Source organism: Natator depressus, chromosome 1, assembly GCF_965152275.1.
Source record: "Natator depressus isolate rNatDep1 chromosome 1, rNatDep2.hap1, whole genome shotgun sequence".
Taxonomy (NCBI): domain Eukaryota; kingdom Metazoa; phylum Chordata; order Testudines; family Cheloniidae; genus Natator; species Natator depressus.
This window is the reverse complement of record NC_134234.1, coordinates 260,898,932-260,924,398: the sequence shown is the minus strand read 5'-3', so window position 1 is coordinate 260,924,398 and position 25,467 is coordinate 260,898,932. Positions and strand designations below refer to the sequence as shown.

Here is a 25,467-nt window from a genome sequence, read left to right as displayed (position 1 = left end):
GTAGGTCACGTGCCCTCCCTTGTGTCCCTCCTATGAGTGCAGTACTGGTAAGAAATTATTTCTACTTGCACCATTGTTTTCAGCTCATTAGAGTGTTTCTGATGGAGCCATATTGGCCTCTTCCTATCTTTCCTTTGCATCAGGATAGTTTGCAATTGTGCATTTATTGAATTCAGTGGGGTTCTGCATGGATACGGGATACCACCCTCATGCAGTTCCCCTCTCATTATTGAACTTTCTTCCCACTTTATCAGTCACGGGGACCTTTAAATATTTGGTCAAACAATGTTCCTCTTTCTAGAACAATTCTAATTGGAAGATATTGTGCTCAAGTGAGTTTAATCCTCTCAGAATCTTTCCATCTCCCAGAACTGGGGAGTTGTCCAATTTTCAAACAGGGTATTTAAATAGAAATCAAACATTTTGTTTGCAAATACAGTGAAAAGGCCACTATACAACCATGTTACGTAGCCTCTCCCTGCTTCTTATGCTAGCCCTGAAGGGACCGTCTGCAGATGAAGATAAGTGCTAGTTAGAGATTATTCTTTACTTCTATTTCCCCCTCCCCGTTATCTGATCGTTTTATTGAGAAGGATTCCTATTAGCAGGCCAAGTCCACCACTGCCAAAAGCAGCTACAGAACCAGCACGTTGACCCACTTACATTAGCCGTGATTCTGCCACTGAGCACTCTTACATGCCAACTGTTTTCTCCGTTGATCGTTGACAGATTTGATCGTAATCCTACAAGATGCTCTTAGTTTCCAAATGCAGACAATGGGACACACCCTCCAGGGACGCCATTTAGGGGGGCAGGAGGGGCTCTAGGTCTCCCCCCCACCCAAGTTTCTTACCTGAGGTCTGCTCACAGTGCACCTCCAGCCCCAGACAGAGCTCTTATCTGCAACACAACTTGAGTGTGATATGTGATGAGTTCTGTGCTGCTCCCAGCTTCTGCCTTTGGGGCAGGCAGTTTGTTTATAAACAGAGGAAAAGTGATTAAGATAACAAAAAGCTTGCCATTAAATTAAATTAAGGATTATTCGATGATCCTGAAAGCATTGCCAAGCACTCCAGTTAAAAGATAGGAAACAAAGGGTAGGAATAAATGGTGAGAATGGAGAGAAGTAAATAGTGGTGTCCCTCAGGGGTCTTTATTGGGACCAGAGCTGTTCAACATATTCATAAATGAGCTGGAAAAAGGGGTACACAGTGAGGTGGCAAAATTTGCAGATGATACAAAATTACTCAAAACAGTTAAATCCAAAGCTGACTGCGAAGAGTTACAAAGGGATCTCACAAAACTGGGTGACTGGGCAGCAGAGTGGCAGATGAAGTTCAATGTTGATAAATGCAAAGTAATGCACATGGCAAAATATAATCCCAACTATACATACAAAACGATGGGGTCTAAATTAGCTTTTACCACTCACGAAAGAGATCTTGGAGTCATTGTGGATAGGTCTCTGAAAGCATCTGCTCAATGTGCAGCAGCAATCAATAAAGCTAACAGAATATTGGGAATCATTAGGAAAGGGATAGCTAATAAGACAGAAAATATCATATTGCCTCTATATAAATCCATGCTAGGCTCACATATTGAATATTGCTGCAGATTTGGTCACCCCATCTCAAAAAAGATATACTGGATTTGGAAAAGGTACAGAGAAGGGCAACAGAAATGACTGAGGTATGGAACAGCTTCCATATGAAGAGAGATTAATAAAACTGGGACTTTTCATGTTGGAAAAGAGATGACTAAGGGGGGGATATGATAGAGATCTATAAAATCACAAATGGTGTCGAAAAATTTAATAAGGAAGTGTTATTTATTCCTTCACATAACACAAGAACTAGGGGTCACCCAATTAAATGAATAGGCAGCAGATTTAAAACAAACATAAGAAAGTATTTCTTCACAGTCAACCTGTGGAATTCTGTGCCAGAGGATGTTGTGAAGGCCAAGACTATAACCGGGTTCCAGTAAGACCTAGATAAGTTCATGGAGGACAGGTCCATCAATGGCTATTAGCCAGGGTGGGCAGAGATCCAACATCATGTTCTGAGTGTTCCAAGCCTCTCTTTGCCAGAAGCTGGGAGTGGGTGATGGAATGAATCATATGATGATTGCCCTGTTCTGTTCATTCCCTCTGAAGCACCTGGTATCGGCCACTGTGGGAAGACAGGATACTGGGCTAGATGGACTATTGGTCTTATCCAGTATGGCCATTTTAACCTTCGTATATGGAACCCAGATTTATCTGCTTCCTGCTGTAGACCCCACTCCCCTCCCAGAGCTGAGATAGAACTCAAGAGTCCTGACGGTGTCTCTCTGTAGAGTTAGTAACAAAGTAAGAATATACATTAAAATTTTAAACCTAACCGGTATCCCTTAAGTGACTTGCCACAAAATGTCAAAACATGTTAGTATTAGAGTTGAATGGGTCTAATATTTATTTAATTTTCTTTCTTTTATATGGGAATTAGATACAGTGGTCCTGTCAGCTAATTGCTAAGTTATCTGCCTAAAAGACAGAGTTTTCAAATGCCTAAGTAGCCCCTGGAACCAAGGTTAAAGTTGCCCCCACAAACATACACCAAAATCTGAAATAGTGCCGCTGGCACCCTCCCCTACCAGCAAGACCTTTTCCTATCTAAAATTTATCTGGGAAAATGCTCCCAGAAGAAACCCTTCCCAGGTCCTCTCTGCCAGTGCAAATGGGGTTTATCATTTGAAAGTTTAAGCTCGCCTGCAGTAAAACAGGGTATTCCTGATTATTTTCTGCAGTTTCTAATGTGGCACTTGAAGGTGTAGCATTCCAGTCCAGCATCTTTAACGAATATGGAAACCCTGGCAATGCCATTGATGGGTCTCCATCCAGTGATTACCTGAGTGGAAAATGCCCCAGTGGAATGCACTGGCTTGTGTTCAGATACATGGCTGCCTTTTGCTGGAGAGACTCAGATCTACATGGATGTGTGTATACGCACCACTGCTTTCTGATCTGTGGAATAAGACATACGCAAGTGTGTGATGTATTGGATACTCACCAGCAATGTTAAATGTTTGTCACTGAAGAGAAGAGACTTCTGGGGAAAAGCCTTATCTGCTGCAAAGAGAGTTTTTGGGAGTGAAGTCTCCAATCTGACTGTGCCCGCCGAGATGGTAAACAAAGTTTGTGAGACGCCTGGAACTGTATAAACAACTGGTATGAATGTTGTCCTACATTTTTAAAGAACAGTTTGTCTCTCTTTCTTTCTCTGTTTCCTTCCGTATTTTTCCTTGCCTTTCTTTCTTTTTTGTGCCTTACTCTTGGGTTCTAGTTTTGGTTTCTACTTTGGGAGATTTTTGTTTGTTTGTTTGTTTAACTTTCGTATACCCCTCTGGCCTCTCTACATCCCCTGTAAGGGACAGTCAACTTGATTTTTGTTAACATACTCCTTTTCAGTACTCTACTTTCTGAGACAACCCTTTCTGACTTGATTTTTTTCTGCTTCCCTATTGATGTTTACAGATGTTTGTAGATATTTTTCCAGCAAGGGAGAAACGGACTAACTGAATCTATAAAGGAGCACTGAAACTGACTGTACACAAAATGTTGTCAAATGTACAAGGGGCCTGTGCTTACTCTATTTAAGTCTAATTTAAGGCAAAACGCTCCTTGACTTCAATGGTGAAGGACTAAGCCCAGTGTAAATAAACTGCGGGTAGGAGAGGATAATATTAGGTGTAGGAGTAGAGCATTGCCTCGGTGGAATGCACTGGCTTGTGTTCAGATACATGGCTGCCGTTTGCTGGAAAGAATCAGATCTACATAGGTGTATGTACATGCACCACTGCTTTCTGATCCTTGGAATTAGATATACTCAAGTGTGTGGTGTATTGGACACACACCAGCAATGTTCAATTTATGTCACTCAAAAGAGAAGGGACTTCTGGGGGAAAGCCTTTTCTGATGCAAAGAGAGTTTTGATGAGGTTTGTGAGTGAAGTCTCCAATTTGACTGTGACCACTGAGGTGGTAAACAAAGTTTGTGAGATGCCTGGAACTGTGTAAACAACTGGTATGAATGTTTTCTTACATTTTTAAAGAATAGTTTGTCTCTTTTTCTTTCTCTGTTTCCTTCCAACTTTTTCCTTGTCTTTCTTTGTTTTTTTGTGCCTTATTCTTGGGTTATAGTTTTGGTTTCTGCTTTGGGGGGTTTTTGTTTGTTTAATATTCTTTCACCCCCTCTCTACATCCCCTAAAAGGGACAGTCGACTTGATCTTTTGTTAACGTACTCCTTTTAAAATACAGTATTCCAGTTTCTGAAAGACAACCCTTTATTACTTGATTTTTTTTCTGCTTTTCTGTTGATGTTTACAGATGTTTTAGATGTTTTTCCAGAAAGGCAGAAACTGACTAACTGAATCTATAAAGGAACGCTGAAACTAACTATACACAAAATGCTGTCAAATGTAGAAGGGGCCTGTGCTTACTCTCACTGAAGTCAGTGACAAAACTCTCCTCAACTTAAATAGTGCTAGACCAAGCCCCGTGTAAACAAACTGGGAGAGAAGGGGATAATTTTAGGTGTTTCTTGTTACTAAAGTAACAAACACAATTTCAGACAAATATGTAAATTTTCAAATTGACTACATCCATTTAACAAACAAACTAAACTTGTGGCCTACAGTTTTTCCATCATAAAAACATAGGGTTCCCAACTTTCTAAATGCTGACAGCTGGACCCCCTCTGCCCCACCCCCTGCCCTGTCTCTTCCCCCTGAAACCCTACCCCTGCTCCACCTCTTCCCTTGAGGCTCCACCATTGCCCTGCCCTTTTCCCCAAGGCCCCGCCCTCTGCTTTGCCTCTTCCCTCAAGGTCCTGCCCCCCACTTGCTCCTCTCTCCCTCGCCCCCTACCCACCTCCTTCCCTTGCTGACATTAGGAAAAGAAATTCATTATGGAGTCAGGTATTTCCTTGAAGCAATCCTGTTTATTCACAAGCAATGTGCACAGAGTCCTGTTTCCCAGAACACAGTAGGAATTAAGAAGCAGGAGGCAGTTTCCTTGCTCTCAGTTCCAAACCTCTTTCCAGTCAGCACTTCTGCCCAAAAAGTTCTCCCTATAGGCTTTCTCTCAGGGCCTTGTTAGCTGTGTTCCACTTGCTGTCTCTTTGGCTTTCTGCTTCTGCTGCTTTCTCTGCCTTCTTCTGCTTCTGGCTGCTTCTGCCCACAGACAAGCACGCTTCCACAAAACAACAGCCAGCCAGCTGCATTGGCATTCAGTCACCAGTGAAACCCCTCCAACCACATAGCTCAACATCTAATGAGCCTTGCATGTGTTCTGTGGTTTGGTCAGTGGTCCCTCTTGTTTCAGTTATCTTACTCCAAAAAGTAGCTTAACTGCTAACATTATCCCAGATGAAAGGCAGCTATCAGACCCACCAGTGTTAGACAGGTTCCACCCATCCTCTAGCCTAATAATATACAAAGTGTGTCAAATGCACAAAGTACAGAAAGGGAAGTATAGAAAACAAAGAATATTCTTTCCTGTAGTCTTTTGCAGTGCAAGAAACCTGAAGTGTTAGTAGTTAAACAATTTTCACAGAAAAATGTGATTTTGGGGGGGCTTATATGAAAAAATTTGGTTGTTTCAATCCATTTTTAAGGAACAAATTTCCTCATCTAAAAGGCCACCAACATTGATTCATATTACTGTAGTGCCTAAAAGGCCCATCATGGACTAGTGTCCCATTGTGCTGGATGCTGTACAAACACAGAACAAAAAGATGCTCTCTGCCCCAAGGAGTTTACGATCTCAGTACAAAACAAGAGAGAGCCTCTGGACTCTCTCGTTCTTCTCCCTAAGATACTTGTGTGTACCTTTTTGAATGGGTGATCTCATCAAAGTCAAGCCACCACAGAACACGTCAAGGTTCGCCCATCACTTATTACGACTGAGCATGATCACACAACCCTCCCCAGTGTGACTCACCATTTGGCAATAATTATCCAAACCACTCTAACGTTCAGAACAAATACTGTGAAGGCAAGTGAATGAAATCTCACACTGAAGAATGAATTTCATTCTCTTCAACTGTTATCACACACTTGGTTTGAAAGATGGACACGTTTGTGGAGGGTTCTTTATTACTTTTGCCTAAGTCACATCCTGTCTTCTTTCCTGATCCTATTCTGACTCAAACCCATTCATTCCTCACAGAGAGTCAAGTGATGAGAGAATTACAGTTGCTCTAGGATGGATGTGATTATAACTAGCTATGATTTCTGTCCTAGGTCTCCTTGAAAAAGCCTTTATTTTCCCAGAGGAAACAGAGACTAGCTATGTTGTCCTGTCCCCAGATCTGCCCTTTAGTCTTGGAGCATTTACACTTTATATGAAGGTGGCCTCGGAGTTACCAGCCAAACGGGAAACCATTCTTTTTGCCTACCGCACCAAGGACTATGATGAACTTAACGTGTGGCAAGAGTTTAATGGCACTTTCAGCTTGTACCTGAGTGGTCCTTGGGTGTACTTTACTCTCCCAACACTCAACACCTTTGGGAACCATATGTGTGTGTGACCTGGGACTTCAAATCCGGTCTCACAGCCCTTTGGGTAAAAGGTAAAGGAGCCAAAGAAAAGTGTTGAGACCAGGGCATAGGATCCAACCACAGGGCATTGTCATGTTGGGGCAAGATCCAGACACCTTATTGGGCAGCTTTGAAAAGGCCCAAAGCTTTGTGGGAGAAATAAGCGACCTTTATATGTGGGACCATGTCTTATCACCTTCCATTATCCATTATAGGCATGGATTATCCATTATCCATTATCCATTATAGGCAGACTAGTCCCATGCTCATGCATGTTAATGCCACACTTGTATCTAATGTATTATCTCAAGACACCTTGAGACCAAAGACGCTATGCAGATTTGTGGTGGAAAGTGTCTAACTTGGAGGAAAACCCCGGGAAAGTCAGGTGATGTCAGTATGTATATTTTTACCTCATGAATTTGAACTAAAACTTTGCCTAAGTGCCAAGAATATGATCCATAACTAGTTCTTGTAGCTGTAGTTTGCAGCCAACCTCAGGAGACCCTAGGCCAAACTCAGCACTTAATTTCAATGGAGTTAACCCAGGACTGAATTTGGTCACCTCTCTAAAGTCAGGGGGAAAGTTGTATCCCAGAGGTGGGTCATGTAGTTCCCTGGGGATTGGCACACATCACACACGTCTTCAGCACTCCTTTCCAACATATTCATTACAAAGTGCTATTGACAGCAACCTTAAACTGTATTTCTACTCTGATGAGTTACTGTGAAATTGTATGGCCTTCCAGGTTTGTTTCTCAGCCATTTCCAGAGCAAATGTACTCAGTTAACAAGGAAAAGCAGTAACCCCCCTCCCACTACAAATTTCCAAACCTTCAAATTTAACCTGGAATCTGAGAATCAAGCTGGGCTCTTCTTGCCCATCGACACCAGTGATAAAGGATCAGCCAGCAAATTAGTCCATTTATAAAAATGTTACAACCCCGTAGCGATGCCTCAGTGACAACCTGGAAGACTCCATTGAGATCAACGGAACTTGGCAGTTAAGGAATAGAAGTCTGCAAAATAAACCTGGTTTTAGTCATTAAAGTAACAACTCGCTTCCTAAAGGGGGAAATCACCAGAGTAATTGTCATGTTTATACAGTTACTTCAGGCAGAACTGCATTTGAATGCAGTTGGCAGGATCCCATGACTCCAGCCAAGGGTCAAATGTCACACCGCAACCACCAGTAGTAACTAGACTGGCAGCCATCTTGTGAGAGGAGGAGAGAATTGGCTTGAGACACAATCCTAGACTGCGGAGGTAAAAATGCTATGTATGAAGTTTACTGCAGTCCCAGGGGCTCCTAACTCCAGGTCTGCCGCCGCTTCACCTCTATCCTGATCTGAAGCAACGTGTACACAAATGCCAGAATATGAGATCCATCACATAAACTCAGGCAGTCTTTTTGCATTTGTGGGGCAATGCTGCCATTACATGGTCATTCTAATTTAAACAACAACAATTTAAAATGTTCCTTTCCCGTAAGTTTTCACATTATTTAGCAGAGCCATCGAGGAACTTCACAGGTGGCACGGCTGTTAGTTTGCTGCACACACTGACCCTCACCGCAGCAGTAAGGATAGAATTCAGATCCTCATGTTCCAAAAGTACAGGACCTTACAACTTGAACTAAAAATGAATCTCCTTCGCTATCAACAATATAGGGCTGGTGGCACACAGCTGAGCAGCTCTGATACTACTCCCTAGGCAGTTAGGGTTGCCAACTTTCTAATTGCACAAAACTGAACACCCTTGCCCCTGCCCTGCCCCTCCTCTGAGGCCCTGCCCCTTCTCTGGGGCCCCGCCCCCACTCACTCCATCCCCTATCCGTCTGTCGCTTGCTCTCCCCCGGCCTCGTTCACTCACTCATTTTCACTGGGCTGGGGCAGGGGGTTGGGATGTAGGAGGGGGTGAGGGCTCTGGCTGGGAGTGCAGGCTCTGGGGTGGGGCCAGAAATGAGGGGTTCAGGTTGCAGGACGGGGCTCAGGGCTGGGGCAGGGGGTTGGGATGCAGGAGGGTACAGGCTCCAGGAGGGAGTTTGGGTGTGGGAGGGGGGTCCGGGCTGGGGCAGAGATGTGGGAGGGGGTGCAAGCATCAGGCATGACTTTGGGTGTGGGAGGGGGCTCAGGGCTGGGGCAGGGGTTAGGGTGCAGAAGGGGGTGTGGGGTGAGGGTTCTGGGAAGGAGTTTGGGTGTGGGAAGGGGATCCAGGCTGTAGCAGGGAGTTGGGGTGTGGGAAGGGGTGTGGGCTCTGGGCAGTGCTTACCTTGGTGGGCTCCCAGGAAGCAGCAACATGTCCCTCGACTCCTAGGCATAGGAGTTGTCAGGCAGCTCTGCACTGTGCATGTGCCTCCGCCTGCAGGCGCTGCCTCAGCAACTCCCATTGGTTGCAGTTCCTGGCCAATGGGAGGTGCAGAGCTGGCACAGAGGGCGGGTGCAGCACTTTTAACGGCCCACTCAGCTGTGCTAACTGGAGCTGCTAGGGTCCCTTTTCAACTGGATGTTGTGGTAGAAATCCAGACACCTGGCAACCCTATAAGACAGAAGAGGGGCTAGCCATTTCATGACAGTAGTATGTACTGTATTCTGAATCTTCCTCTGTTTGAATCATATAATCCACTGCCAGAGCCAACCAAAGTAAATAAAAAGATGCCGAATGACTTCATTGGGTTTTGGATCAAGTCCCTAATTAAGTGGTCTGTTTTCCCATGGAGTGCAGCTGTCTCCCAAGTAAAGGAACAAACAAATTACATATTCTGAATCTGAAGAGGTAAATCAAGTCCATGTGGTGTAAATTTAACCTTGCCCCACCGCACTAAGTAGCAAGTCTGGGATGTGTGCAGAAAAAAGTTAAACCCCAGACTAGATCCTGTTTCAGGCACAGCTGTTTAATAGCATGTGTTACACAAATAGTGGTGTGATCCAGAGTGTGAAGTCTTTCCTCTTCAATAACTGAGGCCTTGTCTACACTGGCAAGTTTCTGCGCAGTAAAGCAGCTTTCTGTGGTGTAACTCCCGAGGCGTAGACGCTGCCAAGCCACTTAGTGCCCAGAAACTGCACAGTTGCAGCACTGTAAAAAACCCACCCCAACGAGAGGCGTACAGCTTTCTGCGCCGGGGCTACAGCACCGCTGTGCCAGTGTAGACACCCTGGCGATTACAGCACTGCGATTGGCCTCCGGGAGATGTCCCACAATGCCTGTTCTCACCTCTCTGGTTATCGGTTTGAACTCTACTGCCCTGCCCTCAGGTGACCCACCGTGAGCCCCACCCCATACGTTCCTTGGGAATTTTGAAAGTCCCCTTCTTCTTTGCTCAGTGATGCGTGCAGTGGTCTCAGCGCATCTTTCCAGGTGGCCAGGCCTGCTCCACACACCAGGCGATTCCCTGCTTGGAGCAATGCCGAGCTGCTGGACTTCATCGGCATCTGGGGAAAGGAGGTTGTCCAGTCCCAGCTGCACTCCAGCTGTCAGAATTATGATACCTATGGCAGATTTCACGATGCTTGACAGAAAGGGGCCATGACTGGGACACACTGCAGTGCAAGGTCAAAGTGAAGGAGCTGCGGAGGCGTGGGAGGCAAACTGCCGCTCTGGTGCTGCGCCCATGAGCTGCCAGCAGGGCCGTCCTTAGGCATACGCAGAATATGCAGCTGTGTAGGGCACCACGAAATTTGGGGCACCAAATTGCCCCAAATTTCATGGCATCCTACGCAGCTGCATACTTCATATGCGGCAGCGCCAGCAGCCAGCCCCATCCCCCAGCTGGCCCTCCTGTGAGTTCCTAGGGGGATGCGGGGCCCGGGACAACTCCCTCCACCTCAGGCCCATCCTGTCCCCATTTTCCACCCCTTCTCCCAAGCCCCCTCCCCCAGCGACGGATGCGGCCCGGGGGGGCCTGGCGATGGCAGCAGGAGTCAGGCCTACCCCTGCACTCACCAGCGGTGGCGGGAAGCAGAGAAACCCAGCCCCAGCCCGCTCCACTCCGCTGGCTCCCCGCTGTGTCGCTCTGCTTCCCACTGCCGGTGAGTGCGGGGGTGGGGGGCAGATGCCGTCCCCCAAGCCCCCCCTTGAGCGACACGGCTGGATCCGGGGGAGCGGAGCGGGCTGGGTCCAGGTCGTCCCATTTCCTGCTGCCGGTACCAGGCCCCCCGCTAATTCCCCGGGCTGCTCTGGGCCTGTGGGGCCCCCCCAAAGCGGCCCCCCACAGCTCCTGCCTCTGTGGCCCCACAGGCCTTGAGCTCAGCCAAGACCCTCCGCACGGGGGGTGCAAGTGCTTGGGCTGTGTAAGGCACCATAATTGGTAGGGATGGCCCTGGCTGCCAGTTCTACAAAGAGCTGGATACGATACTCAGTGGTGACCCCACCTCCACTGTAAGGCCACTGTGGATACTTCGGTGGCTCACGTGCCAGTCGAGAGTGGACTGAGCCAGGAGGAGGAAATCTTGGACGAGAATGTGGAGGGGGAGGGGACCCAGAGGCAGAGGACAACTCAGAGGTCAGAGATGCATGCAGCCAGGAGTTCTTCTCTACCCCGGAGGAAGCTAGCCAGTCACAGCGGTCAGATCTTGGGGAAGCGCAAACAGGAGAGGAAGTTTACAGAAAGCAGGCTTGTGTCTGTATGATGCACGTACCACCACATGCCTAGTCTGAGCAACGGAACAGGGTGTTGATTGACTCCCTCATTTCACAGGAATCTACCTCAGAGATCTCCACGAAACTCTCATGGACATACTGGGCAAACTGCTGCTGCAGTTTCTTTGGCAGAGCTGCTGCAATTTCTTGCCCCATTAAGGGTAACTTTCATGCGCCACTGTGCCATCACTGGCGGGGGGATGGGACCATTGCTGCACACAGACGAGCCGCATAAGGGCCAGGGCGGAAGCCACAGTCTTGGAGAAGACCCTCCCTTGATTCCCTGCTCACCCTCAGCAGCGAGATATCTTCCATAATGAACACAGCCTGTGGAAAATGTGGGGACAGGAATGATTATAAGCCCCCCCCCCCACAGTGCTGGCTCTCCCCAATAACCACATGCCCAGTGTATAGTACAGTCCTGGAACACTGATTTCCCCTGCCCCTGTGGTTACTCACCATTTTGGGGGTCTTGTGGCTCATGTGTGCTTGCCTGGGGTCAGCCAGTTAGTGACAGGTATGTGCATAGTGGCTGTGTTTTAAATCAGTGGTCTGTGTGCTGCAAACAATTACTGCTTCTGTAAAATGTTGCATTTTGGCTTCACAGATATGACCTTGGGAACCCAGCCTCCCTCTTTGTTATCGCCAGCTGAACGGCTGCGCAGAATTAGAAAGCGGCCACAGAGAACTAAAGAGGACTTTCTGCCTGATGTCATGATGCACTCCGCGGCTGGAAAACAAGAATTGAGGGAGTGGCCAGACAGCGAGAAGAGGGGCCGAAAGTAGAACATGGCACACCAGAACAAGGCCATGGAGCGGCTCTTAAATATTATGGAGTGCCAAGCGGACACACTCCAGGCGCTACTAGCACGCCCGCCCTCCCCTGCAGCCGCTGTTGCAAAACTCTTTCCCACGGACCCCCCAGACACCACCAACACACTCTTATCAACCTCCTGGCTCCAGTCTCTACCCGCGGCATTCCACTCCTGCCCGGTCACAGTCCAGCCCTGCGGACTCCCAGTACCCACTGCATCAACACCCGTCCCTCTGCAGTTTAGCCCTGCGGATGTACAGTAGCTGCTGCACTGTACTCCAGTGAAGAAGGCTGGATATGATACCTGGACATACACAAACCTTTAACCATCCCGGGACCCCTCCTCCTCCTGGGACCCTCCCTTCCCCCATCCCCCTCAGTGCCGATGTGTTTTTTTGTTTGTCTCTCTCCTCCAGTTATTGTTTTTTTAATAAAATAATTGTGTTGGTTGGAAAGCGATCTTTATTCCATTAATTGAAAGCAAACAGAGCCCTGCAAAGCAACAGGCAATTTCCTTAAACCTTCATGGTGCATTGTCTGCACCAATCACAAGCACCTCCTAGCATTACAAGCACTGCACTCCCGAGCATAGCAACAAATATTAGTGGCTTTCAGCTTCAAATTGCTGCCTCAGGGCGTCCCTGATCCTTATGGCCCCGCGCTGCACCCCTCTAATAGCCCTGGTCTCTGACTGTTCAAATTCAGCCTCCAGGTGCTGAGCCTCAGCCATCCAGCCCTGAGTGAAGCTTTCACCCTTCTCTTCACAAATATTATGGAGCGTACAGCACAGGGCTATAAGCATAGGAATATTGTCATGGGCCAGGTCCAGCCTACTATATAGGCTGTACCACTGGGCCTTTAAATGTCCAGAAGCACACTCCACAGCCATTCTGCACGTGCTCAGCCTGTTGTTGAACCGCTCCTTGCTACTGTCAAAGTGCCCCGTGTATGGTTTCATAAGCCGCGGCATTAAAGGGTAGGCGGCATCTCCCAGGGTCACAATGGGCATTTCGATTTCCCGTACTGTAATCTTCTGGTCCAGTAAGAAATCCCTGCTTGCAGCTTCCTGAACAGGCCGGTATTCCAAAAGATGCATGCATCCATAGGCTCCGACTTCACCTCTACCCAGTGGGTGCTCGACCTCACCCTCACCCCTGGCCCCACCCCTGCCCTGCCTCTTCCCGTTCCTGCACCACCATCGCCCCACCCCTAATATAGATGGCTAGGTAATCTGGTGCCAGAATTGGAATATGAGTCCCATCTATCGCCCTCCACAGTCAGGGAGGCCCATTTGTGCAAAGCCATCCACAATGTCACGCACGTTGCCCATAGTCACAGTCTTTCAGAGCAGGATGCGATTAATGCCCCTGCACATTTCCGTCAACACGAGTCCAGTGGTCGACTTTCCCACTCCAAACTGGTTAGTGACCAATTGGTAGCAGTCTGGAGTAGCCAGCTTCCACAGTGCAATCACCATGTGCTTCTCCAATGACAGGGCAGCTCTCATTCTCGTGTCCTTGCGCTGCTGGGCTGGGGCGAGCTCATCACACAGTCCCATGAATGTGGCTTTCCTCCTCTGAAAGTTCTGCAGCCACTGCTCATCATCCCAGACGTGCATGTCAGTGTGATCCCACCACTCAGTGCTTGTTTCCCGAGCCCAAAAGCGGCGTTCCACTGTGGTCAGCATCTCCGTGAATGCCACAAACAATCTCGTGTCGTAGCTACTACGCGTAGCAAGATCAATGTCACACTCCTTTTGCCTTTGTAGTTTAGGAATAACTCCACTGCCACTCGTGACGTGTTACTCACAGCGAGCAGCATACTGGTCAACAGTGCGGGATCCATTCTTGCAGACCGAAGAGGCAGGGTGCACAATACACAAACCGTTGACAGATGGCGCCAAATGCGGACAGAAGCACAGGGATTGCTGGGATCAGAAGCAATGCATCACGGGGCACTGGGACAGGACCCAGGATGCCCTGCGACCCCCTCCACCTTCCCACAACTCTTAGTGGCAGAAGAGGAAGAGGTGCTCTGGGGGATAGCTGCCCAGAGTGCACCGCCCCAAATAGCGCTGCAAGTGCCGCAAGTGTGAACACCCTATTGCGCAGGCAGCTGTCAGTGTGAACACACAACAGCGGTTTCCCTTCTGCGCTCCCTGAGCGGCGCGGTAACTGCCTGCGCTGTAACTCTGCCAGTGTAGACATGCCCTGAGCAACAATGGGGAATTGGAGGTTTAGTAATGGCTAACATTCTGTGTAACGCTGCTCATTTGCTAGTTTGTCCACCCCTAAACTGAGCCTGTGGGGTAGGAATGTAGTTTAGCTCCACCTAAAAATAGACCAGCCTTGTATGATAATTGAGTGTGACTGAGTACAGACAGTGTCTAACCCAGTGGAAAATCCCCAAACTCCTTTCCATTTCCAGCCTAATATAGATTTTAGATACTGTAGTTTGAGGTTTCTCCATTTGCAAAGCAACAGAGACCTAATTTTAAACACACAAGTAATTGTTAGAAATGGTTATTTCTTACTTGAAGTGTCAATTGAGAATGATACTAAAGTGTGGGTATAACTTCCAGCCACGTTGCTGTGGGACTGTTCCCATGTTAAGATTACACACCTGCTTATGTACCTTCCTAGATCTGGGCCTCAGTTTGCTTAATCACCTAGAGCCAAACTGATTCCCCTCTTCACACTAGTCCTCTACTCCGCAAGTAGCCCCAATAACTTCAAGGGAACTATTCATTGTATAAGATTCTATTCAGTGCAAGGGCATCACAACCTGGCCCTTAACTACATAAATCATGTTTCTATTAGCTGTATTTACACAAAACTGTCTGTGCCAGACATTACTTACCTTTGAACCCGATTGACGTAATGTTTATGTTGGTAATGAGAAATGCTATGTCCAGTTGGCTGTTTTGCAAAGGCAATGTACTCCCCTGGTTCTGTGCATTGAACTTCTGCTTTTGTTCTTTCCTTTGGTTGTCTTTTAAGTAAAGTCAATAACTGCCACCTAAGGGACTGCTAATGTTCTCATTCAGGGACTGCTGATTCACTCAGCTATGTACTGATACAATAAATGATGCAATTTTAGAGCTAAACTTTGGCTTTAAGGGCCAGTGGTGCACTGGGGGATAGGTAGGTTTACGCATCTGTAGCGCCCAAGTGCTGATAGAGAGGGTATTAGGGGACTGATTTTCAGAGATGTTGAGCACCACAGCACCCACTGACTTCAAATAATGTTGAAGGTGGTCAGCGCCTCTGAAAATCAAGTCCTATGGCCATAACGCTTCCAAAAGCACTAAGGGAGGCATATTCAATAATTGCACTGAACAGCCTGATACCAAAGCTTACGGATTGTCTTCTGTAGCGAACATGGTGTTAATTTTTGCTTATATAAAAGATTCAGAGTACGAAGTTGGATAAAGCAAAACGAAAACAAAGAGCTTTTCACCCGATCCAGGTCCCTTTTCCAAAAATATTTGATTTTTCATGTATATGGTATCCTGCTGGTGCTAATCCATTTTTGGAGCATCCAAAGATAGACAGTTGCTTCTGGGAAGAAAAGTCTCTGTCTCAGGTCTGAGAGTGACACAGTAGATCTTATCAGAGTATTTTTTCCAACCCTAATCTTCTATGATTCTGTGTGGGTATGTCTACACTACGAAATTAGGTCAATTTTATAGAAGTCGATTTTTAGAAATTGATTTTATACGGTCGATTGCGTATGTCCACATTAAGCGCATTAATTCGGCAGAGTGTGTCCTCACTACCGTGACTAGCATCGACTTACAGAGCGGTGCACTGTGCGTAGCTATCCCACAGTTCCTGCAGTCTCCATCTCCATTGGAATTTCTGGGTTAAGCTCCCAATGCCTGATGGGGCAAAACATTGTCACGGGTGGTTTTGGGTAAATGTCATCAGTTGCCCCTCCCTCCGTGAAAGCAACGGCAGACAATCGTTTCGTGCCTTTTTTCCATGCAGACGCCATACCACGGCAAGCATGGAGCCTGCTCAGCTCACTGTCACTGCTGCTGTTGTGTCCTGGATGCTGCTGTCAGCAGACGGTGCAGTACGACTGCTAACCGTCATCATCCACCGCTTCCGCTGCAACTCTGCTCTCCTGCTCTTGTAAATGAACTCAGTCTCAATAGCAAATTTCTCCATGTTGTCATCATCCGCTGCTGCAGCTCTGCTCTCCTGCTCTCCTGGTGCCATGAATCCATCTCGCAGGTTCTCTCGTCTTTCTGTATAAATATCTATTCTCGTGGCATCCGTCATCATCCACCGCTTTCGCTGCAACTCTGCTCTCCTGCAGACGCCATACCACGGCATGCATGGAGCCCGCTCAGCTCACTGTTGCTGTTGTGAGCATTGTAAACACCTCACGCATTATCCTGGAGTATATGCAGAACCAGGCTAAGAGACGCCAGCACGAGGACGATTTTGATGAGGACATGGACACAGACATTCCTGAAAGCACGGGCTGTGGCAACTGGGACATCATGGTGGCAGTGGGGCTGGCTGATACAGTGGAACGCCGATTCTGGGCCCGGCAAACAAGCAGAGACTGGTGGGACCACATAGTGTTGCAGGTATGGGATGATTCACAGTGGCTGTGAAACTTTCGCATGTTTAAGGCCACTTTCCTGGAACTCTGTGAGTTGCTTTTTCCTGCCCTGAAGCGCAGGAATACCAAGATGAGAGCTGCCCTGACAGTTGAGAAGCGAGTGGCAATAGCCCTGTGGAAGGTTGCTACGCCTGACTGCTATCGGTCAGTCGGGAATCAATTTGGAGTGGTCAAGTCTACTGTGGGGGCTGCTGTGATCCAAGTAGCCAATGCAATCATTGACATTCTGTTACCAAGGGTAGTGACTCTGGGAAATGTGCAGGTCATAGTGGATGGCTTTGCTGCAATGGGTTTTCCTAACTGTGGTGGGGCGATAGATGGAATGCATATCCCTATCTTGGCACCGGACCACCTTGCCAACCAGTACGTAAACCACAAGGGGTACTTCTCAATGGTGCTGCAAGCACTGGTGGATCACAAGGGACGTTTCACTGACATCAACGTGGGATGGCCGGGAAAGGTGCATGACACTCGCATCTTTAGGAACTCCAGGCTGTTCGAGCAGCTGCAAGAAGGGACTTACTTCCCAGACCAAAAATTACCATTGGGGATGTTGAAATGCCAATAATTATCCTTGGGGACGAAGCCTACCCCTTGCTCCCATGGCTCATGAAGCCTTACACAGGCAGCCTGGACAGTAGTAAGGAGCAGTTCAACTATAGGCTGAGCAAGTGCAGAATGGTGGTAGAATGTGCCTTTGGACGTGTAAAAGCTCACTGGCGCTGTTTGCTGACTAGGTCAGACCTCAGCACAACCAATATTCCCATTGTTATTGCTGCTTGCTGTGTGCTCCATAATATCTGTGAGAGTAAGGGGGAGACGTTTATGGAGGGGTGGGAGGTTGAGGCAAATCTCCTGGCATCTGATTTTGAGCAGCCAGACACCAGGGTGATTAGAATAGCACAGCAAGGTGTGCTGCGCATCAGAAAGGCTTTGGAAACCAGTTTCATGACTGGCGAGGCTTCGGTGTGACAGTTGTGCGTATTTGTCCTTGATGCAAACTCGCCCCCTTTGTTGATTTTAATTCCCTGTAAGCCAACCACCCTCTCCCCTTCGAAATAAAGTAACTATTGTTTTGAAACCATACATTCTTTCTTTATTAATTTTTTTTAAAGGGAGATAACTGACAAAGTAGCCTGGGTGGGGTGAGGTCAGGGAGGAGGGAAGGACAAGGCCACATTGCTTATTGTAGCCACACTAAAAATCAAACTGTTTGAATGACAGCCTTCTGTTGCTTGGGCCATCTTCTGGAGTGGAGTGGCTGGGTGCCCGGAGCATTCCCTCTCCCCCCGCCCCACGTTCTTGGGCGTCTGAGTGAGGAGGATATGGAACTTGGGGAGGAGGTCAGGAGGTTGTACAATGGATGCAGTGGGGGTTTGTGTTCTTGTTGGCTTTCCTGCAGCTGCCGCAGATGCTTCATCATGTCCGTTTGCTCCCCCATTAGCCTTAGCATCGCCTCCCCCTCCGCTCTTCGTGCTCCTGCCTCTGCTCTTCGCGCTCACTTAATGCTTTCCTAGCCTATAACACCGAATGCCTCCATGCATTCAGCTGTGCCCTATCAGTGCAGAAGGACTGCATGAGCTCGGAAAACATGTAATCACGAGTGCATTTTTTTCGCCTTCTAATCTGTGATAACCTCAGGGTCGGAGATGATAGGGGGAGCTTAGAAACATTTGCACCTGGGGGGAGATAAAAAGGGAGAGTAAAATTTAAGATGATACATTTCTGAGAACAAAAGGGAGACTCTTGCACAGTGAATCAAGGAATTCACAGGAGACAGCACATGTGCTTTAGGTACAAGGTCGCATTTCGCCTTTTATATTGAGCGTCTGCTGGTATGGTGACACATCACACACGGCGGGGCAACAGAATTCAGTTTCCATGCAGCCATGGTAAGGCAAAGGGTATGCGGGGTTGGCTTCTTATGCATAACATGTGGGAATGGTTTCAAACTGCAGCGCCATCATTTCCCACAGCAAGCAATGGGTTGGGTTTCACATTTAAAAGGAGGGGCTGCGGTTTTCAGGTGGATGTGAAGCACATACCTACCCCCACCCCACCGCGTGGCTATTCTCTGGGATGATCCCTTTTAGCCAAGCGCAAACAGCCCAGCATGAACGGAGTCCTTTTACTGTTCCCTTACAAAAATTCCCCTATTTCAACCAGGTGACCATGAATGATATCACTCTCCTGAGGCTAACACAGAAAGATATAGACCGAGTGTTGCCTGAATGCGACCAAAACCCAGGACCATTCACTGCCATGCTTTGTGCTGCAATGATTCCAGAATACTTTCAGAGTACCTCCAGGAGAACTTCATGGAGATGTCCCTGGAGGATTCCCGCTCCATCCCCAGACATGTGAACAGACTTTTCCCGTAGATGTACTGGCTGCGAATGCATCCCAATTCTTCAGGGCAAATCAAACATTAAACACTATTGCTTTTAAACCCTGTTCTGTAGTTACAAATGTGCACTCACCAGAAGTGCCTTCTCAAGCTTCGGGGTTGGGGATCCCACCTTTAGAGGGTATTGGCTCCAGGGTGATGAAAAGGTCCTGGCTGCCAGGGAGAATGGATTCACAGCTTGCCTGCTGCGCATTCTCCTCCTCCTTCTCATCCACAAAATCTTCCTCCCTGTTGCGTGAGACTCCCCCCTTGCAGGTGTCCATGGACAGTGGTGGGTTAGTGGTAGGTTCCCCCCCTAGAATGCCATACAGCTGATCATAGAAGTGGCATGTATGGGGCTCTGACCCAGAGTGACCATTCGCCTCCTTTGTCTTTCGGTAGGCTTGCCTCAGCTCCTTAACTTTCACGCAGCACTGCTGTGTGTCCCTGTTGTAGCCTCTCTCCAACATGCCCTGTGAGATTTTGGCAAATATATTTGCATTTCTTCTTTTTGATCGGAGTTCTGCCTGCACAGATGCTTCTCCCCATACAGCAATCAGATCCAATGTCTCCCTTTTGGTCCAGGCTGGAGCTCGTTTGCAATTCTGGAGGGACGGCATGGACACCTGTGCTGCTGAGTTCACAACGCTGACCAAACAGGAAATGAAATTCAGAAGTTCCCAGGGCTTTTCCTGTGTACCTTGCTAGTGCATCAGAGTTCAAAGTGCTGTCCAGAGCGCTCACAATGGAGCACTCTGGGATAGCTCCTGGAGGCCAATACTGTCAATTTGCATCCACGCTGCCCCAAATTCGACCCAGCAAGGTCAATTTTAGCACTACTCCCCTCGCTACAGGGGAGTAGTACAGAAGTTGATTTTAAGAGCCCTTTAAGTTGATGGAATGGGGTTGGTTGTGTGGATGCGTTCATTTTAAAATCAACCTAACGCAGCTAAATTTGACCTAACCCCATAGTGTAGACCAGGCCTGTGATTCTGCCCTTACAGTAGAGATGGAGGCCTCAATTTTCCTGCAGTAAGTGGTAATTAATGTCCATTTCTCTGTGATTTTTCACCAGTGGAAGAGGAAAACTATGATTCTGTAGGTGGCATAAGGTCTCGAAGGCAATAAGTTATGTTTGTGTATTATACTTGATTATGTCCATATGGTCCCATCCCAAGACAAACAGCACTCCTTTATCCTATTTAATCTGTAACTAATTACTGAGTCTTGTGATGGATATTGACTGGTAATTTATGTAATGCAGTTCTCCTAGAACTCTGTGGAAAACAAATTCAACAGAAACCATACAGATCTGCCAAGTCTCACTCAAGGCTAGATTGTAAATGTGACCTACACTGACATTCAGCAAAGTATGGGGACATAACCCTCCCTGTTTCCACACTCTCGCAACCACATTCCTCTGTACAACCATGCAGGACCCACTTGAATCCTGAGTCTGGGCTAAGGGGGTGGAGGTGAGGAGAAGCAGGGGCTGTCTGAAACTCTTTTTCTCCCCTCCACTAACAAGTGAGTGGTGAGGGGGCCTTGGAAGAGCCATGACTCCCCCCGCCATTCCCAACATGCCCCAGCCAAGAGAAGTGGCTGGACAAGAGCTGGCAAATGTGTTGTGTCTCTGGCAATAGCCTGACAACTATGCTCCCTATGCCTCTAATTGTGTGTGAAACCGGAGGTCTGGAGGAAATGAGACTCAGAGCGTTGTCTTTGAAGATTAAAACAAAGACTGTGAATGGCTAGCCAACTACAAAAGCAGTTTCTCCTCCCTTGGTGTTCACACCTCAACTGCTAGAAGAGGGCCTCATCCTCCCTGATTGAACTAACCTCATTATCCCTAGCCTGATTCTTGCTTGCATATTTATACCTGCCTCTGGAAATTTCCACTACATGCATCTGACAAAGTGGGTATTCACCCACAAAAGCTTATGCTCCAATACGTCTGTTAGTCTATAAGGTGCCACAGGACTCTTTGCCGCTTTTTGAGTTACAGTGACTTCCTGGGGTGATGCAGCTCCGTGTTTCCCCTTCCACAGGACTCAGAGTAAACTCACCATCTCGTGCTATCTTAGAGGAGACTCTTTCATTCAGGACTCATTTTAAGACATTTTCATAGTACTGTATCTCCTAATTGTTGTAGGAGCAGCAGTGATCTGTATGCTCTGTATGACTCTGCTCTGTATAACCTGTATGCTCAAAAGGTCTGTTACACTTTCCCACCACTTTTGTCTCCTCTCTCTCTTTGAATATCTATGAAGTGGCTTTCCCCCTCCCGCTCCCTCCTGGAATGCTTGTGGGATGAATGGGCTGGTTGAACAGCTGGAAGATCAGAAGAGCTCCCAGGTAGACAAGGTGTCTGGAACTCTAATTAGGCAGCACTCACACCCCCAGTGCATGGACACTGCATGGACCCTGCCCGAGGTGGAGTGTGACCAACGAGACATGGCCAAGTCATCTCTAGTCGCAGGCCATGAGGAGCAGGTCCTTAAAAGGGGAAGGGGCCACATGCTCAGGAGTGCACTCACAAGCTTGTACCTCCCATGAAGGCCCTTTGCCCGGACCGCCTGGCCAGTGGTTCACTGTGTTGCATTCCATCGTGCCTCGGGAAGACTTACCTTAATCGCACCATCCATTGCTGTGCTGTGGGACACTTACCTTGAAGGATCCTGACATCTCCAGTGCTGTGCCTGTCCTGGGAGCGTGAGTATGAGAGTGTGACACCTCCCCCGCCCCCCCCATCTTTTGAGCTTAGCTATCAGAATAATAAACGTGCTGCTTTCTGCCAAACTCTGGTGGGTCATTAGTTCTCCCTAAGCTTACTAGCTGGCCCAATTTTGGGTAACACTAATCATGAAAGATTTGCTGTGTATTTCAGTGGAGAATCTTATTGTTGCACTTCAGCTTTTCCCGGCTGCCAGCATGGCCTCCTGCAGCTGTGGGCAGCCACGCATAAATGAGAGCTCCCTTTGGCCTACTCTAACTTACATCAGGAGTTGACCTGGCCCCTGGCTGGTTCCAGAATTGGGGAGACACAAAGGTGGCATACAGCCACCATTACTCCCCCGTACCAAGTCAGCCCCCAGCTCAGAGCAGCCAGACCCAAGAATCAGGGGCTGTATTTACTGGGGGAGGAAGAAGGGCTTAGATAAAATAAAATAAATATACATAGATTGAGGTGCACTGATAGATCTGTGTGGTGACAAGAGACTGGAATAGAAGGTGTCCTGAAGCTGAGCCTTTAGGAGCATAGATCAAATTGTGTGTGGACAAAGCTGGCATAGTGCATTACTCAAAATGCACTATGTCCGGCTGTTACCAGTCCTCTCACTCCCCCATTTTTATAAGACCTAGATTTACTTTTTTTTTTCCAAAACAAGACATTGCTAAATGTTTAAAACAAATAAGAAAAAAATATCTGAGTGCGTTACCAGCAATGTTTCTGTATTGTTCGCTTTTATGATCATTCACAGTTTCAGTTTATAATCATGCAATCATAGAAACTTTGTGCTGGAAGGGAGCTCGAGAAGTCATCAAGTCCAGCCCTCTGCACTGAAGCAGCACCAATTAAACGTAGATCGAGGTGGACAAACTTTTTGGCCCAAGGGGCACATCTGGGTATGGCAATGTTATGGCGGGCCATGAATGTTCACAAAATTGGGGTTGGGGTGAGGGAGGGGGTGAGGGCTCTGGGGGGGGCACGGGCTCTGAGGTGGGGCCAGAAATGAAGAGTTCAGTGTGCAGGAGGGGGCTCCGGGCTGGGACAGGGGGTTGGGGCACAGGGGGGAGGGTTCTGGCTGGGAGTGCAAGCTCTGGGGTGGGGCTGGGGATGAGGGATTTGGGATGCAGGAGGATGCTTTGGGCTGGGACTGAGAGGTTCAGAGGGCGGGAGGGGGAGGCTCAGGGGTGCACGCTCTGGGAGGCACTTACCTCAAGTTGCCAATGGGAGCTGCAGAGGCAGCGCTTGGGGCGGGGGCAGCGTGTGGAGCAGAGCCCCATGGTTGCCCCTATGCATAGGAGCCAGAAGAGGGACATGCCACTGCTTCTGGGAGCCGCACAGAGTTGCCCCCAACCCTGCTCCCCAGCTGGAGCACCGGAGCGGGGCAAGCCCCAGACCCAACTCCCCAGTGGGAGCTTGAGGGCCAAATTAAAATGGCTGGTGGGCTGAAAGCAGCTCACGGGCCATATTTTGCCCACCCCTGACCTAGACACTGAGTCCCCATATTGTAGTTTTGCATTTGATTTTTCCTTCCTAAATATCATATTTTGCACTTGCCTTTACTGAATTCCATCTTGTTGAATTCAGACCTACTCTCCAATTCGCAGAACTCATTTTGAATTCTAATTTTGTCCTCCAGAGTGCTTGCAATCCCTCTCAGCTTGGTCTCTGTGACGGGGTCCCTGTGGTGCAATTTGGAGTGCGGGACTATTGAGCCCTCCAACCCCACCAGCCTGGGCTGCCTCTCACACTGTGATGCTGATGTCAAGCTACAAGCCTCTGACAGGCACTGAACTTATCCTCTAGGGGCTTACAAATTGATTATTTAATAATTTGTTCCAGTATCTTCCCAGGTATCGAAGTTAGGCTGACTGGTCTATAATTCCCTGGGTCCTCTTTGTTCCCCTATTTAAAGAGAGGTACTATCCTTGCCCTTCTCCAATCTTCTGGCACCTCACCCATCCTCCATGAGTTCTTGAAGATAACTGCTAACGGTGCTGAGATTGCTTCAGGTAGTTCCTAATGTACCCTAGAATGAATTTTATCAGGCCCTGCTGACTTGAAGACATCCAATTTATCTACATATTCTGTAACCTGTTCCTTCCCCCTTGTTTTTAATATTAATTGGGTTAAGTATCTGTCACCATTAACCTTTTCAGTGAAGACTGAAGCAAAACAGGCATTAAACACCTCAGCCTTCTTGATGTCATCAGTTATTATCTTTTCCCCTGCTAAGTAGAGGACCTACACTTTCCATCATCTTTCCCTTGCTCCTAACGTATTTAAAGAACTTCTTTTTATTACCTTTTATGTCTATTGCTAGGAGTGACTCATTTTATGCTGAGCCTTGCTGATTTTGTCCCTTTGTGCATGTGCTAGTCTTTTGTACTCCTCCTTAATAATTCATCCATGTTTCCACTTTTTGTAAGATTCCTTCTTGATTTTCAGGTCATTACAGTGCTCCTTATGGAGCCATATTGGCCTCTTCCTATCTTTCCTTTGCATCAGGGTAGTTTGCAATTGTGCCTTTGATATGCTCTCTTTAAGAAACTGCCAGCTCTCCTGAACTACTTTTTCCCTTAGAGTTTTTTCCCATGGGACCTTGCCTACCAGCTCTCTTGAGTTTTTTATAGTCTGCTTTTCTGAAGTCCATTGTTCTTATTCTGCTGCTCTCACTCCTTCCTTTCCTTGCAATCATGAAAAGTGTCATTTCATGATCGCTTTCACCCAAATTGCCTTCCACCTTCAGATTTGCTACCAATTCCTCCCTGCTGATTAGAATCACCTCTAAAATGGCTGTCCCCCTGGTTACTTCCTCCACTTTTGGAAGTAAGAAGTTGCCCCCAATACACTCCAAGAATTTATTTATTGGCAGGTCATGAAACAGTGTTGCTCTAAAACTTTACAGACTTGGCCACTGATCCTACAATGTGTTATGTGTGGGCAGAGCCCTGCAGAAACGTGTTGAATTCAGTGGGGCTCTGCATGGACATGGGACTCTACCCTTGTGCAGTTCCCCACTCATTATTGATCTTTCTTCCCACTTGATCAGTCACAGGGACCTTTAATTATTTGTTCTGCCAGATAAGAGCCAATGGTAACAAAATGTTCCTCTTTTTAGAACAATTCTGATTGGAGAATATTGGTGCTCAAATGAGTTTAATACCCCTCAAAATCCTTCCATCTCCCAGAATAGGGGAGCTGTCCATTTTTCAGACACAGAAATTGAATATTTTGTTTGCAAATACAGTGAAAAGGTCACTATCCAACCATGTTACATACCCTCTCCCTGCTGCTTATCCTAGCCTTGAAGGGACTGTCTACTGATGAAGGTAAATGCTATTTAGAGATTATTCTTTTCTTTTATTTCCCCCCTCTCTGTTATCTAATTATTTTAGTGGGAAGGATTCCTATAAGCAGGCCAAGTCCATCACTGCCAGATGCAGCTACAGAACCAGTGGTGTGGTACCCTCTTACATGCCATCTGTTTTCTCTGTTGATCATTGACAGACTTGATCATGATTCTGAAAGACGCTCTTAGCTCCCAAATGCAGACAATGGAATGCACTCCCCTACCCCAAGACCTTCTAGCTAAAATGTTTCCCTGAAAAGAGTTTTACAATATTGCCAGCTATTCCTTCAGATTGTATCTGGGAAAGCGTTCCCATAAGAATTTCTCTGCAAGTG

The 25,467-nt window shown here is 47.6% G+C and overlaps 1 protein-coding gene across 1 annotated transcript in view; it reads left to right on the top strand.

Moving 5' to 3' along the window:
* Positions 1 to 25,467, top strand: part of LOC141988904 (uncharacterized) — a 66,529-nt gene that overhangs the window by 20,032 nt on the left and 21,030 nt on the right. The window contains exon 3 of the mRNA XM_074955054.1: positions 2,788 to 2,907. Within this exon, the coding sequence (XP_074811155.1) occupies positions 2,788 to 2,907 (120 nt within the window). The remainder of the gene's footprint in view (positions 1 to 2,787; positions 2,908 to 25,467) is intronic.